The 18567-nt window shown below is 38.3% G+C and overlaps 1 protein-coding gene across 2 annotated transcripts; it reads right to left on the reverse strand.

Moving 5' to 3' along the window:
• Window positions 1–1692: 1692 nt before the first annotated feature.
• il21 (interleukin 21) lies at window positions 1693–4577 on the reverse strand. Of its 2 annotated transcripts, none has more exons than XR_004775748.2 (6): window positions 4438–4577; window positions 4068–4109; window positions 2958–3071; window positions 2686–2724; window positions 2491–2574; window positions 1693–2257 (listed from the first exon to the last, which is right to left on the reverse strand). XR_004775748.2 is itself a non-coding variant. In XM_035523694.2 (6 exons), the coding sequence occupies exons 1-6, from the start codon at window positions 4342–4344 to the stop codon at window positions 2237–2239; spliced, it is 438 nt and encodes a 145-aa protein (XP_035379587.1). In that variant the 5' UTR covers window positions 4345–4403; the 3' UTR covers window positions 1693–2236. The 2 variants fall into 2 exon arrangements, 1 of the variants encoding a protein (XP_035379587.1); XM_035523694.2 differs by lacking the exon at window positions 4438–4577 and adding an exon at window positions 4207–4403.
• Window positions 4578–18567: the final 13990 nt, after the last annotated feature.

Below are 18567 nucleotides of genomic sequence, written 5' to 3' on the forward strand. Positions count from 1 at the left end.
CTAAAGGCTTGATGCTGCAAAGGAAAATTTCTCTCACCCTCTTTTGTGTCCAATTCTCCTCTCTTACCCACAACCGTGGTCTTCAGGAGGTTCCTGTGAACCTTTGTAGGTGATAGGAATTGGGGGCATGCCCTTTCTCAGCTTCCTGAGACTGGCCTGCACCCTCATCTCCTGTCCTTCAGTAGCCAGGAAGGAGGAAACGTTGGGCCAGAAGAATGCCTCAGAGAACAAGTTCAGCTTGGGTTTCTTGGTGCAGTGGTTGGACGCCATGAGATGTGACCCCTTCTGCCAGTGGACAACATGATTAAATAGAGATATACTCTGTAGACAATTATTGCCTAATCTTCAAGAAGAATATTGCCTAATCTTCAAAAATAATAAAAACAAAGAAGCATGTGAATGAACAAACAAACAATAGTAGTTTTAAAAAGTAATACAATTTACACTTTGTTTCTCTGCTTTATAGCCTTACTCTCTTGAAAAGCATTCATTAGTAGACAGTGGTTGTCTAAGAAGCCGACAAACTGGGTGGATGCCTGAAACCATAGAAAGCTTTTAAGTCTTCCAAATCTTCCATCCTCCCCCATGCTGTTCCAGAGCAGAAGGTATAGGACTATCTAACAATTATTAAGTGTATAATTTAAGTAAATGTATATAAAAATGTATAAAATGTTTCATTAAAATTTTCATTTCATTACATGTTGTAATGAATTTCACTTATATCCACTAACATACACAGACCAGTGACACTAAAAACTTTATGGCACTAAACATACTAGTTAATTTAAATTAAAAAGTCTGTAAAGCATAAAGTATAAGAAGGACACACAGTATCATTGATGCAAACCACTAGTCTTAGATAGCACCTGTTCTTTTAGGTGCTAATAGTTTAGTAGTTCCCCCATGTGGAAAATCTTCAGCCTGCAAATAAGAGTAGGTGAGTGAGGTACAAGACAGGTCTATTAGGTGCTTCCCATAAAAAAGTGAAAATACTGGGACTCTGATGATGATGATGATGATGAAGTCATGGGAAGTCCTGCACCTGTCCAGGATCCCCAGGAAGCCTCTCCAGATTTCTCTTATGTCCTCTCTGTTCCTGTGCATACGGAATTGCTTCAAACATCTTTGAAGTCTTGGTAGCAGATATGTCGTAACCAACTTGACAGCCCACATCTGAGGAAAAGAAAATCCCAGTGACACAAGGCACTTAGAGTCCAAAAGAGTCCTAAATGCTGGTGGTGTCTGTCACAACCCACACAGGAAGCACATAAATGCCTCAGGCAGATCCACAGGCATCCATGTGCCTTTGAGCACGCTGATCAAGGGCATCTGAATGGCCAGATCCACAATAGCAAAATGCAAGGGCCTCCTGTCTTTATCCTAGCTGATGAGAGCTTGGTGAGGTGTATGTTAAGGTCCTTTCAACCTTTCTTGTGAACTTCTGTTGATGTGACACTTCTAACACTGATTAGAGTGACATGCCCTCAGACCAGCTGTGCTCCAAGTTCCAAAGAAGCCTTCATAATTAATAATCAGTTTGCGCTATCCATTTTGTATTATAATCATAGTGTTTGGGAAAAAAACATGAAAATTTGAATCATGTAGGGATCATGTGATAAAACCAATCACTTCATTCATGTTTTCTGAAAATACTTTTAATTGCAAATAAATATCAAATAATAGAATATGCACATGAAATGAATACTTGTGAATACAGTAATACTGTGGATCTCATTATGAGACATTTTTTCATTTAAGAAAATACTTCAATTAATACATTTGAAGCACTTTTTTTTGTTGCTGTTTTCAGAAAGAACATACAAGGGCAAAACTATAATTAGTTTGCATGTACACTAGGGGGTGCTATAGCAGCATCTATCAGGCCTTGGTTCGAGTCCTCTCTCAGTACCAGTATTTAATGTATTTTAGTTGATTGACACCCTCTACTAAATGTCTAACACAATATTACAACATTATAGTGCATTTATAATCACTGGAAATATACTTCTAACACAGTATTTTAAATTTTGCAGTAGGGCCTCCTCTTAAACATATTGCTAACATACCAAAAACTCTAAAATGAAAAAGGCCACTAAAATAAAATAAGAAAGAAATGAATGAATAAATAGGCAATAAATAGATGGGCTAATCCAGAGTGCTTGAGACTGTGCCCGGGCTTCATTAGGTAGTGTAGTCCACACATTCACATGTCATTATCTTCATTATAGACTCTTTGTTAAGGGAGTCGACTGAAAGCCTGCAACAGAGATGTACAGTGTTATCCAATGACACTTTCCTGTATGCTTCACAGTTTCCATTTTATAACTGACAACTTGACCTTTTGTTGTGATTAGGCTGAAAGATTGTAGGAGCAAATTTTTTTGTCAGTAAAAAAATACCGGTACATGTTTATTTTGAATTTTCCCGATCCAGGAAACTTACTAAAGATAAGAAATGATTAGAGGAGCTTGTTGGTTGGTGAAAACTAACCTTCTGTAGAAAGGACAATAAATTCTTCAAAAATTCTTTGTTGTCAACCATTGGGTAGGAATCACAAGACTTGCAAATGACTTTCTGAAATGGAATGTGAAGCAGAGAGAGATCAGTGTTCACCATCCTGGGAGCAAGTCTAGATGAACTATGGTCTCCTATCAAAAATGCTGCTGTTATCTTGTTAATACTCACAGCTCTTTCTTTACGAGAGCAATTTCCTACACTTTCCACCTACAGGAATAACAACATAAGCAAATAAATTAGTGATTTTCTTTTCCATTTCAACAATGACCATAAAGATTATTAAGCATCATAAATGGGTCATAGACCCAGTGGCCCCGCCATACATAAATACATTATAATGAAAGACATAGTAATTGAATAATACTGCATAAAAAAGTACATGACGTAAAGCCACAGACTCGATACGCACTCTAATTTAAGTTAACTCAACTCCTACTTACGATGACGGACTTGCTCAGATTCTTGTTTAGCTTGCGCAGAAGAGTCTTATAAGTGGTTGGAATTTTTAACAGCTGTGAGCTGAAGCACTGAAGCGCAGACTGAGCGCAGCAATCCTAAACAAACAAGCAAACAAACGAAAATGTTTACACGTCACTGAACTATGCTTTGATATATGTTACAACAGTGACGTGGTCCGAATATGCGATATAGATACCTAAGGTCTGTATATAGCATATTAATTGAAGGCATATTCGCATGTCAAAACACACGATATATCATACATGTAAACAAGTTGATTTGTAGTAATTAGAAAGATTTAGAAAGTCTGTTAACATTCCTTTTCTGTTAGAAATTCCCCCGATACTAAAACTATCTTCACAGAGTTGACATGGAAGCATCATTATTTCCACATGAAACTAAACAGGCAGATTACAGATTGCATTCACAAAAACAATTGTGTTCGCCATCAAAGACAGAAGACAGCAGTGTCACTCCTTATACTGAGCTGCATCAGTCAACTGAGACTCTTAACACCCCTTTGGCTGTGATCAGAGGACTCAGTAGAGGACAAATCTACGAAAGAGTGAAACAACGATTCTAACAGCCTATAGACTTGCTGCTGTTTTATTACTCATCGGAGTTCTTCTAAACTAGGCACACTTTCTCCAAATGCTTGCAAGAGCTACTCTCTCTGTTTGACTCTGGCTCACAAGTGAGAGAGAAATTAAAACGAGACAACCCTGAAAACATTACAGGCCTGTAAAAATGTCAAGAGCCCCTCTTGTCTTCGCTAATGTGATGCTCAGGGAAATACGTTTACCATCAAAGAATGAGTCATTGTATACTATCAACTCCTTTGCAACAGTGAATCATGTCATGTGTCATATCACTGTGTGAAATAATTTTATTTTAAAAAGTAATTTGATAATTTGCTAATATAATGATAATATTTTTGCATTCTAGTCCAATATTTTGCATTCTTGTCTATTTAAATAGATAACTGCTTGCAAACTTTCACCATTTGGTTAATTTGTCTGCATCACTGTATCCCTAATTGTCAGCTGATTAACAAATTTGAATTTTTAATGCAAAAATATAACGTCTCTTACCTCAATGTCATTGGTGGGTGAGCTGAGGAAGGTGTCATTCTGCTGCAAAAATGGAATAGAACAAAATCAGTTCATTCTATGAGTGGGTTGCCCTTTGTCAAATGCAGTCCTGACCACATACTTTTAATATACAACTAACCTTTACTTTTTTGGTAAGTTCCATAGCTTGTTTAATAGTACTTCTGAAATGGTTGGTTTTATCCACAGCAGTCATTGTTTCAACCCAGCATACCATTGCCAGCAGAACACACAAAACACACAAAGATGTCGTCCTCATCTTTACCTATGCTGTTCACTCACACTGATCCAAGCTCTAATGGATTAATGATGCTTTAAGTGGCTCTCATACTGGCTACAGGTGTACACTTACCTTTATATAGGATCCTTCGGGACACAGGAAAACCACTGCTTGGTTGAGACTGGAAAAAGGGACAAACAATGACTAATGAATTTTTCTTTTCCGTTGACTCCGTTACGACTGACGGCCGAGAGGTGCGTCGAAGACGCGTGCGTGGGGGGTGTACGGATGCGAGAGTGTGCGTGTATGAGTGTGTGTGTGTGTGTGTGTATGTACATACGTATGTGTGTGAACCTGATCTAGACTTTCTGCATACTTGGCAGGAAACTACAAAGTGTTTTCAGTTCCTTTTCTCATTCTGAATCAGCAGTAGGTCTGTGTGTATGTGAGTAAGGGTATAGAGGATCTATATGCAGCTCTGTGTAAGTCAATGTAACAAGGTGCTTTTTCTTTTTGACTTCCTTCCCACACAACATGTTGATTGAAGAAACAACAGGAAGACCTTGTAATGTGCTTTTCTACATGTGATATAAAAATAGTATGTTCGTAATGAAATATTCCTCTAAAAGGGGAAGGTGAATGAGCTGGACTGAAAATGGTCATTAAGGACTTCTTCAGTCTATGCAAACTGGAATTTCTAAGATCAAATAGTTTTTGTCATGTGGTCACGCATGCAATAAAACTGCTACAATATGTATATATATATATATATATGTATATATATATGTATATATGTGTGTGTGTGTGTGTGTGTGTGTGTATGTGTGTGTGTGTGTGTGTGTGTAATATATATGTGTTTTAATTCTTTAAATGTAATTTTTTTGAAACAATGCAATCGTACACAAAATAGCTGTTGCATTTGTTTTTATTTATTGATAAGTGCTCCTCCATGTACTTTGCATCTGTTTGTGCATCTACCTTTCAAATACATAAACATTAAAGCATTAAAGATTGTGTATGTCATCAACATAAGCATTAAAGATTGTGTATGTCATCAACATAAGCATTAAAGATTGTGTATGTCATCACCACTTATGGCATCAGTGGGTCAATACCTCATAAACATGACATAATTGATAGAACCAGTCCGTCGCCCACACCACAATAAAGGAAATGAGGTCACTTTCAAGCATGTGAAACAACCCCTTCCTTGTTCAACCACAGGACATGGTCTTTGCTGAACAGGAAGTGATGGGTGGAGATGAAGGGCTGTCATATGCCCATATTATCTTCATCTCAGGGAAAAGCCCAGGTGACCCCCAGACCGGCGGAGAAGGAACTTGTGCAGTTTTTTTTGGGGATTCCTCTTCTGACAGGTGGAGTCTCTGTCTCAGCTCATGGAAGGCAGTGTGTTCAGCTAAAAACAAAATGACTCACAACTTTCCTCCTATAATTATGTGAGGACTTAATTTTTCTGCCATGATCCTGCTCTTTGGTGCATATGTGTTTAATAATTGTAATTGCTCACTAATGAAATGAAAACCTAACACTAAGTGTAACATTTACATGTTCACAGACTTCCTCTGGCAATAGAGCCAGATTCCATGCCTCTGTGTATATGAACGAAAGAGACATAGTTGTCTGTGGTTGGTAGTGTTAAATGCAATAGTTCACTAGAAAAAGAAATGTGGTCAAACAAACAAACTGATGATGATAAAAAGATCCATTTGATAAAAAAAATGTTTCATATAGATGAAGATGAGTTTACATATTTTGTTTATAAAACATGAAACAACAGGAAAATTGCAATTACATTTACAATAAAATTCATAGGTCAACTATGAGAAAAAAGTGGAATTATATCACCACAAAAATAACAACAATAACTCATTGGAGGTATATATTATTGTAGATGCAAATGTAGGTACATTGAATAATCAGCCAACTTTTGCTTCAGTTTAAAAGAAACCTCTAATACTGAAAGTAGCTATAGGTTATCTCACCAAATATTTGATAAGTAAAGGTAGGAATCCAAAACCTTAACCATCCATAACTTGATTTAGGTTGGTACAAATTTACAATCACAAGATCATAGAATGTTTATTATTCAAGAGACTTGTCAACATCTATTGCATAGCTGTCAAAAATGTACAAAGTACAGAATAAGGCTTATGGCATCCAAACCTTAGCCAATGTCTTCTCTATTGATTATTTTCATAATGATGATATTTTTGTGCTTGGATAGTACATGATTTGTCAACCTCAGAGTTAGTTTCAGTTATCATATTTCCATTAAAATTAAGCAATCAGTCTAAATCTGGGGTTACTTTAACAGTGGGTTGCTACACTGAATTCTTACTCACCATTTTTCTTTAAAAGCTACTGCAAACCACATTATTTGAATATCAAAGATGGATGGGGCATAAAATCTAAGTTGTGGGTCAAAGGAAACCAAGGGTTTATATGTGTAGCTTGTGAAGATTGACAGTTTCACATCCTTGCTTTAATGCTCTTTCCTTCTCATTTATGAGACTATATTCAAATACATCAAATTGCTGCCTTCTGAAGTCTATAGAAACTACTCTACTTCCCTGTGGATGCCATCTTAGTGGGGGTGTTGGCAGCTGTAAAAAATTGATTAGTTTATTAGTTCATCTTCTGCTTTACACATGCGTGGTATTGAAGTGGTCGAGTTGTGTTGTGTAAAAAGGGCATTTTGCCAATCTAAACTAGCAGATGGCCATAAACACACCAAGCCTTACTGACTAATCAAACAAACTCATATGTTACTTTCAACGTACTGAGTCACATTTAGGTCTAAACGCTTCTTTTACATTTATGTATCTAAAATATTTGATGGTTTTCACTTAATTTTGCTCACAATTTCTTACATTTTAATCAAGATACTTGATGAATAGATATTATACAGCCTTCACCCACACAGTGTCTCACACACTTTGATACAATAGTACAATACAGATCACTATAATATCATCAGCAACAACAATACCAATAACTATAACAACAACAACAATAATAATAATAACAAGAAAAACAAGATTGTTGTGATGGTTGGCGGTGCTTTGCTGTTTAATTCCTTAAGACTGAGTAATTGTTAGTTCCTTATATTTTGTCTTCATAATCTGTCATAATCTCAGTATGAGTAAATGTCTTGAGTATTTGTTTTATTGTTGAAAGGCCTAGATTTTAGCAAGAAGTGTATGATGCAATAGATTAAGAGAGAAACATGACAGACAAATTAAGCAATACATACTTGCACACCATACATATAAGAGTTATATACATTTGCAAACACAAGCCATTGTAAATATGATATCAGTGTTGTGCAAAACACCACAAGTGTTTCACTGTTCAGGTTTATTCAGACCGAGAGAGTGAAACAGGCCGATCTTCCGGACATTACGGTAAGTGTACAGGAAGACAGCAGTGCGTAGGCGGGGGATGGCCTTTTTTTGGTGTCTCCATACACTAGGATGTGCCCCATTAACATGGAATCTGAGGCACTATCAGTGATCTTGACCCATTTATGCCCCTGGAGTGTTAAACATGTAGCTTAGAGGTTAACTATATCTAGTTAGTTTTTTTTAAATAATGTACGTATATCTAATCACTTCTTTTGTCCTGGCACAGAATAAAATGATTATGAAACATGTAAGATCCTGTTTCCTGATTGGAACTTGTTCATTGGTTTTTCATGAATGAAGTGTTTTATAGCCATACTGCCTATATACATTCATAGGTATATGTAGTGATCAGCAAAACAAGATATTCAAGTTTAGGAATGTTTTTTGTGATTAATGCAGACTCATATGATAGCTTTAGACAAGCTAATGCCAGGGGTAAACAATAACAGAAGCACTGAAACCAACATTTCTAACAGAATAATAATTGTTGTTAATAAGCAACAACAATAATAATATGCAGTTCCTTGTGAACTTGCTGTGCGCATTGATGAAATTTATGATGTAAATACTGATTCACAGTGGATCACCATTTGAACAAACTTGTGTGACACTACACATTATAAAGGATTTAAGGAAACAAATGTCCTTGCACATCCAAATCAACAATCAGAGCTCTAAAGGGTTAAATGACTGGGTGTGGTAACTTAAACGAACACCAATGCTAGATCCAGAATATATTCATTTACATTTTCATGGTGGATGCATAAACTTTCACAAATTCAGCAAGCATTTTAAATTCACTTACTCAGGTTCTGGAGTTAACACACAATCATTTAATTAACCTTAACTTTACTATACTGATACAGTAACACTAGCAATATTGTATGCATAGTAACTCATGCATAACATATTACAGTATCTACAACACAGTAATTGATCAATGACAACAAATAGCTACACTAAAATCCAAAATGTAAATCTATAGAGTACATACCATTTGGTGTGATCAGCAGTTGCTCTCAACACTGTTATGAAGTGCTGACAGGTTCAGATTGAGGGGTCTAGTCTTTGTGAAGGCTATTAATGCTTTTACTGTACTTTTAATCTGAAACAGTGACACATTCCTGACCTTTAGGGGTTAACTGACAGCCATTTGCTAGAAGAAATTGGCTGTTATTATGGAAACAGATTTAGAGGAAATCAAAGGCCAGCTCTTGTCCAGAATGTTGCATGTGGGTGCGTTATTTGCAACTTCAAAGCTAATTTTCCTGTGTGAGCTGGGGGTATGATATTAAGTGGGGGCACACTTTCCCGAGACGTCTTCATAGGTTTCCGAGAAGAGTTGTTTTCTTGAGTTGTTACGTAAACTATGTTAAAATATGTGTATATCAGCTATTTTGTTTTATTTTAATTGTTCTGCAAATGATATGAAAAGGCCTTGATAAGAGAGATTCAAATTAGAGCTGAAAAGGATATTTTTTAGGAATTATAATATTGTAAAGAAAACAAGCATTGGGTGAGGTGTTTAAATTTGGCTCTGAGCATCTTCAATATTAACCATCCTTTAATAATTCTATCCCTGGAATAGAATACATTTGTTTTTGAACAGGAGATCATAAGGCAGTGTTTTATTTAAATACCTATAGTAGGCATTTGTGTCATTTTAATTTAAAATGTTTAAATTTAGAATTCACTAAGATCGGAAGCAACCAATCAAAAAAGTGACCAATATTGGAAATGCAGAAATAAACTGTGATGAACTGTGAACAGTTTGACGCACAGAATTTCACCAGTTCACCGTTTCCTACTTTCCGTTTTGAGTTTTTTTGTTGTCTGAAACCTGTACGCGGCACTTTCACCCCACACTCAGACGGCCCTCCAACGCTGTAACGTTCACAAAGCGCTCGGAAAATAAGCACCATGACAAAATTCCTGTTTATCACCCAGAATAGGTAGTCTAGGCAGGTTTGAAACTGATGTTTTTGCAGAAGCATAGGTAGGCCCTAATAGTCGTATTCTACATTTAGTAGCATTGTGTTCATTGCTTCAATGGCTGCATCTTTAAAAGTTTAAAATCACTTTTACTGACACATTAGTCATCCCTGCTTGGTCTCAGTCATTCTGTACGCAATTCACTTCTCTCTGAGAGGCTGAGTCAATTTGGTGGTGCACTTTTCACTGCCAAATGTCAGGAGCAGCATGGAGTCAAATATTGACATTTGTTTCTAAACATTTCCTATGCAATCCTTACCTAATAATATCCATTGGGTGGCACTACTGCACTCTGAGGTATTGCACTTACTGGGCTTTTTGCTTATATGTACAGTGTGGCCAGTGGGAACATAAAATGTTTATTAATGCATCTCTTTGGTAGTTTATTAATATATCTCTCTATTGTTATTAATATATCTCTCTATTGTTTTTCCTTTAATAATATATATATTTTTTTTCTTTTAATAGATGACAAAATACTCCCAAGACAGAACAGGTTCCCGTGTTCAATTACATATTGCAAATGCATTTAACTATATTAATAAAGCGGCACAGCTTTTGCACTGGTCTTTTTCCAATCTAGGTCTTTTTATGGATATAATGTCCAAATAGGTTAAAGTACAGTATACTTTTGACTATTATTGCTGCATTAAAAATAAAGGTTTACATTTGTTTATACAAAATATATTCCTATATTGGATTCCTTCAATAGGAATATTATTTAATTAATTACTATATATGTTAAAAGTAAACTTAGAAAAGGGGGTACATTATAAATTTAAAAGAGGTGCAGTTGTACAAGTAAGCTGCATATTCCCTAGACAGGAAAACATGCCATGTTCTGCATAATGATCGTAAAGATGATAAAAACTGCACATACACTGTAAAAAGAATTTGTTTTTATAACGTAATGATAAGTATCCAGGTTAAATGTTTGTGTTCATTATCTTTTTATCTGAGAGGCAGAAGATGACTGTAACACTGGGTCAGGCGAGACGTGAAGGGAGGATAAATAAAACTGTCTATAAAACTGACGAGCAGTTTGCCATTTGTTTCAGCATTCTTTGACTTTTTTGGGGGGGAATATCGAACCACAAAAGAAGCATTGAGAAATGGTTGGCTCGGGTTGTTGTATTCCTAGTGGTGGTTGGTTCTTCTGTAATGTGACAAAATAGGGAATGCAGGCATGAACTGTTTATTAAGAAACAAGGAAACAAAACAAAACAAAACTATAATGATGGTACACAGACCACGCTGGCAAAGATCACAAACACAGACCCAATCCTACAGGTAAGAGGGTAACAACACAAAGAACTGAGGGAACCAGCGAAAGGACTGTGAATAAATGGGGTTTAAATATACAGGGCAATCATGCTGCAATGAGACACAGAAGGTTTAAGAAGATCATTTAGGGCACATAGAAGAGCAGTCTCAGTCATGTGTAAAAAGTGTTCAAAAAGATTACTGTAAGCTAGGAATGTCTGTAATTGTGATGCTACTAGGCTCGGTCCACTAGATGATGACACTGTCCAAAGTCGATGGCTGACATCACAATGTTGAGGCAGCAATGTGATGCCCCCCCCCCATCGACAACTGTGCTATAATTCCAGTGTCTATGATATAATGTAAAAATCTGTATTTATTACTTTATACATTGTCCTTACATCAACTTAAGGAGTGTTGAGTACTTCCACTGAAAAACCATATATCAGTAATTTCCCCTTTTTTGCATAATCATTTATTTTAGTTTCTTTTTGATTGTACAAACTTTTAAAACCTTATATCTTTTAAAAATAATACAGCTATGCATTATATTATTGTTTTTATTATGTAGCATGTCAAAGAACAGCATGCCTCCAGTACTGAAATCAGTTCACAGTAGTGGAGATTTCCACGTGAACAATTCCTGGGTCGGGTCCTCCCTGGGTTGACCATTTCCCGCCAGACCACCACCTGGGCAGACTGGTTAGCCGAGGGAGATGGCCTGGACTTTGTTTGTCTCTCTCTCTCTCTTGACCCAGGCATCAACACCAGAGTCACCATCTGGCAGACAGAGGGGGGGTTTCTCTCCAGGTTCCCTCCAGTCCCTGGCCTGGATCCTGCAGCATGACACCGGCCTCAAGTTCAGTCATCAGCCAGTATGCGCATCAGGATCCATGAGCTAAGGAGGGGTACTATACCTTCCCAGCAACTGCCTCCTCATGGTGATCACCTCATGGTCCTGTGTTTTTGCTTCTCTTTCCAGCTTGTCATCATGTCAACCAACCACCTCATTGTTTCCCTATCATATATATCAGCCGCACCTGTGTCTTGTTTAATTAATTAATTCCCCTCTCTGTGTATATATGTCTCTGTTCCTCTCTTCTGTGTGGGTTATTTTTATATGAATGTATTTGTATTCATGCTTTGGTGTCTCTATGTCCTGCTTAAGGATTGTTTTCTCTTTCATTATGAAAGAACCGTTTAAAGTGGTTTCGTCTAAACAAAGTGGCTTTGTTTAACTGCTTAAACAAAGTGGTGTAGGATCATGATTGATTTGGGAAGAAGATGCAAAGATTTAGACCTAAGTTAAGAAATAAAAGCTGGGTCATTGAGAAGGAAAGTTGTCAAGAATTTGTCAGGGGGTTTAAGGAGAGAATCCCTGTGGTCCAATCAGGGACAGGCAAATGGGAAATGATGTTAGAACTGAATGAGTTAATCTTTGAAGAAGTGAAGAGAAGCATTACACTGCTCAGTAGACCACGAACCTGTGGCAGAAGTCACCTAGATGAGTGTTAATATTGCAAAAGAGTGATAATAGAAGATAACAAGAAAAGGTTAGTATTTATCGCAGCTCTTAAACAAATGATCAATATATGCTAATGTGGTAGTTCTTGGTAAATTATAACTACTGTGGTGGAAATTCAATGAAACGGGGAGTCAGATGTGGATAATAAGTAAAAAAGGGTTTAATAGGAAAGAAAGATTCCACAGAGTGTGGGGCTCACTACCAAGAGAAGCCCCGAGTCATACAGAGCATTGCTTGATATACAATTCTAACTGTATGCCTTGACCAATCACAGAAGAGTTGCTTATCTCTTTCAGGCCGGCTGGTAAGAATCTTGCTTGACTGTCATCCCTTAATTGCAGGCAATAAAGCGATTGCAGGCAATAAAGCGATTGCAGGCAATAAAGCGAGATACATCTTCCTGCTTATCTAATCTACGGTATCACTCCCTTAAAGTTCTTTGCTTACATAAACATTTTTCCTAGGGAACAGGATAGTGCTGAATGTATGTGAATCACTGAAGCACATAGGATTTCCTTTACACTACTAAATCTCAGAATGAGATTCATTTGATGGTTAACATAAAGAAATCATAGAAATAGTATTGCTTTCCTCAAATACATTTTAAATATTCAGATATACTGTAATACTTTTCATAGCTGTTAGAACTTGTGACTAGAGATTCACACAAAAAAAAATATTACAAAAGTATAATAATGAAGCCACTGGAAAAGGAAGACAAGAATAATGTAAAATGTACAAAGAAAACATCAGCATACATTAATAAAATCACCAAGCTAAAATGGGATGTTTATGAGACAATTAAAAGAAAAAAAAATACAGAGTCAGACTAGTTTAACAGACAAGGTCTGTAATGTCACAGTTTGAACACTAAAACACTATGCCAACATTGGAGAGGAAAGGCAAGGAAAAAGCTTATATTTACATTCAGTATTGTCTTTGAGTTCAAATGACTGAGAGGCCCTGTCGGAAGCTTTAGTCTAGGAGCCGCAGAAACAAACCCTTGTGTGCTTACTGTTGCATGCAGTATGACATCTCTTGACAAGCATTTGTCCAGCTGAGTTCAAAGTGGTGTCAGCTGAGGAGTTCAAACCATGATCAGAGACCAAGAGGCCTCCAATTCTCAATTTCACCCTGAAATGTGAGGTGTTGTAATTTACAGGGGTGTAGGGGTGAGCAATGTCATTATCCCTGTTACATCTGATCCTCCATGTTGATTGGTTCTCCTTCCAGCAGCAGTGGTCTGTGGGCTACTTCCTATCTCACCCCCCTGCCAGGCCTGTCCTTTGATAATGTTTAATTTTATTTTCTTACAAAGTATAGCACATGACTTTGAAAATCATCTTTCTTTCAGGCAGGATGTTACCCTTAATACAAAACAAAACATTTTTCACATACAGCTCAGGAAAAGGAATAGTTTAAAGGAACACTTTAATACACCACATCATTACTGTCAGGGAAGCATCGGGCATGCTCGTTACTGGCCACCAGAGGTCCTCATCCTTTAAATTCTAGTGGTATCCATGGTTACTCGTCACACTCACCTGCGTCTCATCACCACGCTATATAATACTTCTAGAAACTGCCACTACTTGTGCAATATTGCCTACCTTTCTCTGTCAAATCAGGCTGTGTTTTGTTATTGATTTTCTGGATTCTGACTTCTCGTCTGCTTTCTATTTTTGCCTTACCCCTTGCCTATACTGGTGCATATCTGATTTTGTAACCCTTGCCTGCCTGATTTTCAATTTTTGCCTCTGGCCATACCTTATTGTTCTCAGTAAAGTTACCACTGTCAATGGATGCTAACTCTGAGTCTGCTTTGTCACAATTACACAAACAACATTCAACATGTTATAAGATGTTATGAATGTCTTGTGAAATTTCCATATTTCTTATGAAAGTATTTCAAGCAAGGGTCAAGCAAGGTCATACACACTCAGAGAAATACAGAGAAAGTTCTTAAGTTCTTATCCTGGTATCTTGTCCGGGATAAATATTTTATGACTGTTTGATGGCATTGTGTTGTTAATGCTTATGTAATGTTAATGGAACAACATAGAATCTTAACAATGCTTTTCCTTAATCTGTGAGGCATGGGAATGCCTATCCCCCAAGGATGTCAGAACATTGATCCTACACTGAGTGGACAGTTTGGGCTTCAAGACTAGACTTCAACCACTGGAGAAACAGTGGAATTATTCTTAGTTTTAGAGGGGTTAGGTGGTCAACTATGCCATTATTTATAACACGATCTCTCCTACAGATGTCAAGACTTTTGTTCCACTTTAATCTACTGTAATCTATGTTAATCTTTGTTAAAAGGTTTAATTTACAATCAAACCATATATGAGTAAATGTACATATTTACTGAGAATGGGGTGCCATAAAGGTTAATAAATATTATTGAATAGGTAAATACTGTATTTCTGAATGATATCTGAGAGTGACATTGGGTGTGTGCATATATGTACACATTGTCCTTTGTCTGTGCACGTATGTGTACATACACCATAGTTGATTGGTGTGTATGACTGTGTGTGTGCTCCCAGCTCTTTGGTTGGGCAAACCAAAGCTTTTGTGTCATTATGTTGAGTATACATAAGTCTCTTGTTTTAGTCATGGATGTTGTCAATGTTTGACCTTGCATTAGCTTGTATTCTACATTGTCTTTTGTTTTGTGTCAATAAAGGTCACAGTGTTCCACATGGCTCGCATTTGCATCCTGCTTAGCCTCCCGACATTACAATAACAAATAATTCAAACACAAATTATAGATTGTATAATTTATTAACCTCTGAGGCTATATGGCGCTAAATGACAATTAGCGCAAACCTTCGGAGAGAAAAGATTATTAGGCAGGTCCAGGTAAGAAGTTGTGTGAATTAGGGAACTATAATGTGCCAACTTTGGAGTCCAAAGTTGGCAAACATTTCCATTTAGGGCAATGAAGGCATGAACAGCATAATAAACGCATTGGTCATGATGTCATCAAGCAATTCTGAGAGCACAGACAGGTAAATAGCAGACCATAGCGCTTCAACTCACTTCTTGGCTCTATAACATAGAATGTGTTAAAACAGCCCATCCCATGATAAGTGAATTTGTCTCCATGTGTTCATGGGGTAATTCTACAATTCTTTGTTCTTCAGTACACCATCTGAACTTTCCACATTTGGCAGACTTGATGTCATTTGATTGTACCTCATTTATTGTCATGCCACAACCTTGGTGTGGTACTTGTTGATGAGTGTTTGATCTGTAACTTCAATATGTGGCTAATATTTTGCAAGACTGCTGGATGCTTTATGTGCAGATACAAGGCAGCATGCTCTAGTTGACCTCCCACCCAAAGATGTCATGCTCATGAAAGGATTCAATCTGTGCAGCCTGCTGGCTTTATTCTTGGTAGTTATATCTTCCTTGTATTGAAGGCATTGAATTTCCTCAGAGAAGGTTGCCCTTTGGACATTGTGTATGATAGTAAGCTCTGCATCCTTTCTCACTTTGATACTTGTTGCTTCGTTGCTTCTTGATACAAAACTCCTAAGCAACTTGATATGTCACATGGGTCGTCCAAGTGAATCCTCTATTGTGTCATGAATGTGCTACAAACAAGCAATGAGTTCTTTCACACTGAGACATCTTGATGTGTGGTGGGCAATATTTTCTTCATAGGTCACTTGTTTGCCACAAATGCATGAAATTGTTGACATATTCCAGGATAATAGCCCATCCAAAATAATTCCCAAGTGTCTTCTAATTCCAGCTCCCTTTTTAGTTGGTCACTTGAATGGACAGCAACAACAGCTGCTGACAACTTTAGACTCAGTACTGTGGTGACTTTCATGGGAGCCACTCTGGCCTTGTGCATAACTAAACAACAGTGGATTAGTATTGATACATCGATTTTTCTCGCTTATGTACATGAAGTGGATGGTGGCTTTGCTGACCTTGTCCTTCAATGGAAATGTGTTTTACACCATAGTTTGGACAGCCAGGTGGTGAGCCCATTTTTACAGATTGATAGTTGCAATTGAAAAACTCCATTGTCCCGCCATAGCAGTCTCAAATAGTCTTGATCTGCTTTTACATGAAATTGCTGGAATGTGTTCAATCTAGCACATTTTTGTCCAGAAGTCTGAAAGAAGATTTGCCATGTTTTCAGTACCTGGCTCCATCTGGGTCTGCAGCTTTACTAGTACTGACCTTCCCCACCTGGTGATACTGTAGGACCAGTATCTGCACTCTGGCAGGTGGGTTGATGAGTGGGGGAACCTCCTCCACATTGAGTGTCAAAATGGGCAAAGCATTGGTTTAAAACATCAGGCAGTGTGGCATACTCACAGTAATCAGTGAGCGCCTTTATACCATTCCACATGTTACATGGGTTATTATAATTGAATTGATCCTCATTGTGCTTTTTATATCTGTGCTTTGCATCTATGATGCCAACTGTGTAATTGAGATCCCCTGCTACAATGATCATGCCATCCAGGTGTGTAGTCAGCTTTTGTTAATGCCGTCATGTAGGTTTTCATATTCTATTTTAGGATTATCTTGCCATGATCATTATTGTCATGAATTACCTTGGGAGAAAGAATGGTCTGCACCTTACCATCAGGAACTCCAGATCTGGTCAGCAATGCTTGTCTATCATATCCAAGGCTATGCACCAGATGTTGATTATATATGACACATAATCCTGCTCCTCTGCTCTTCTCAGAGTCCCTAGTCTCGTCAAGGTCATTCCTATGTTTCACGGGTCCTATGTTCCCAAGATTTAAACCAACAAAGGGTCTTATGTGAACTGAGCAGCTGGCAAGCTAGATATCAGCATTTGGAATACTGAAGTTTGGCCAGGTCCCTGTGATGATCATAATACAGTGAGGAGTTGTTTTCATTCTAATCTCATCCATCTTTTTGGCCTGGAGACCTGGAATTGGTGAGGGAAAAGCTCAGAAATGCTGGTTTGTACTGGAGTTGATGAGGAAAAAGCTCAGAAGTGCTGGTATGTACTGGCTGGCATTTAGACTAGGGTGTAGCCCAGCCCACCTCCCCTGCTTCTGTTTCCCACCACTGCCTGTGCCGCTTCGCTGGAGGGATAGCAGTTCTTTCTAAGGATAAAAGTAGTGTTAAATAGGTGATCTCTAGAGGTGGGGAGCCCGAGGAAATGCCCTCCTCTGCGAGGGGACCCCCCCACCCATCTGCCTTCACATTCCTGGCTCCCCTTAACTGCTCAAGTGCTTGAAACCAGGGGAAGGGGATATGGGTACTACACAAGCAGTTTGTTGAACCCCCGGTAATTCACACAGGGTCTCCAGCCCCCTTCCTTTTTTTCACAAAGAAGATGCTGGAGGAGGCTGGGGATGTAGAGGGGCAGATGTGCCTCTGGCTCAGGGCTTCCTTAATGTACTGTTCCATAGTTCTTTTCTCCTCCTGGGTGGATAGACTTGGCACGTGGGAGGTATTGCCCCCTCCTTCAGAGGGATTGCACAATCCCAGTCGCGATGGGGAGAGAGCTGTGTGGCTTTAGCGGGGCTGAACACCTGTGCCAGATCCTCGTACTCTCGAGAAATGGTGAAGTTTGTCAGCCTCCGGACTCCCTACTGATGTTGCCTGGAGAGATACCATTCAGTTGTGAAAACACTGTCCTTCGCAAAAGAGGGAGCCCAATGAAGGACGCTGTTCTTGGTCCACAACAGGTGCGGGTTGTGGAGACGTAACCTAGTGTAATAGGATGAGAAAGGGAGGAAAGGAGGTAGAAGGCAATGTTCTCAACGTGCTCCCCTTTGGTTTCAAGGCTTACATCAGGAGTGACATGAGTGAGGTAGCCTGACCCCACCGGTCCTCCGTCAAACACTTGCATGCTTAAGAAGGAGGGTAAGGCGATGGCTCTGATCCCCAACCCCCTCGCAAACCCCCAGTCCTTAATGTTAACTGCGGCTCTGGAATCGACCAGTGTGAGGGTAGAAAGCAAACGGCTTTTATAAGAGACCCAAACAGGCATCTTAAATAATGAAAGGTTCAGAGAGCGACTCACCAGATTGCCTTTTT

Source organism: Electrophorus electricus, chromosome 4 (assembly GCF_041902795.1).
Source record: "Electrophorus electricus isolate QZ-2024a chromosome 4, ASM4190279v1, whole genome shotgun sequence".
In the NCBI taxonomy this organism is placed as follows: domain Eukaryota; kingdom Metazoa; phylum Chordata; class Actinopteri; order Gymnotiformes; family Gymnotidae; genus Electrophorus; species Electrophorus electricus.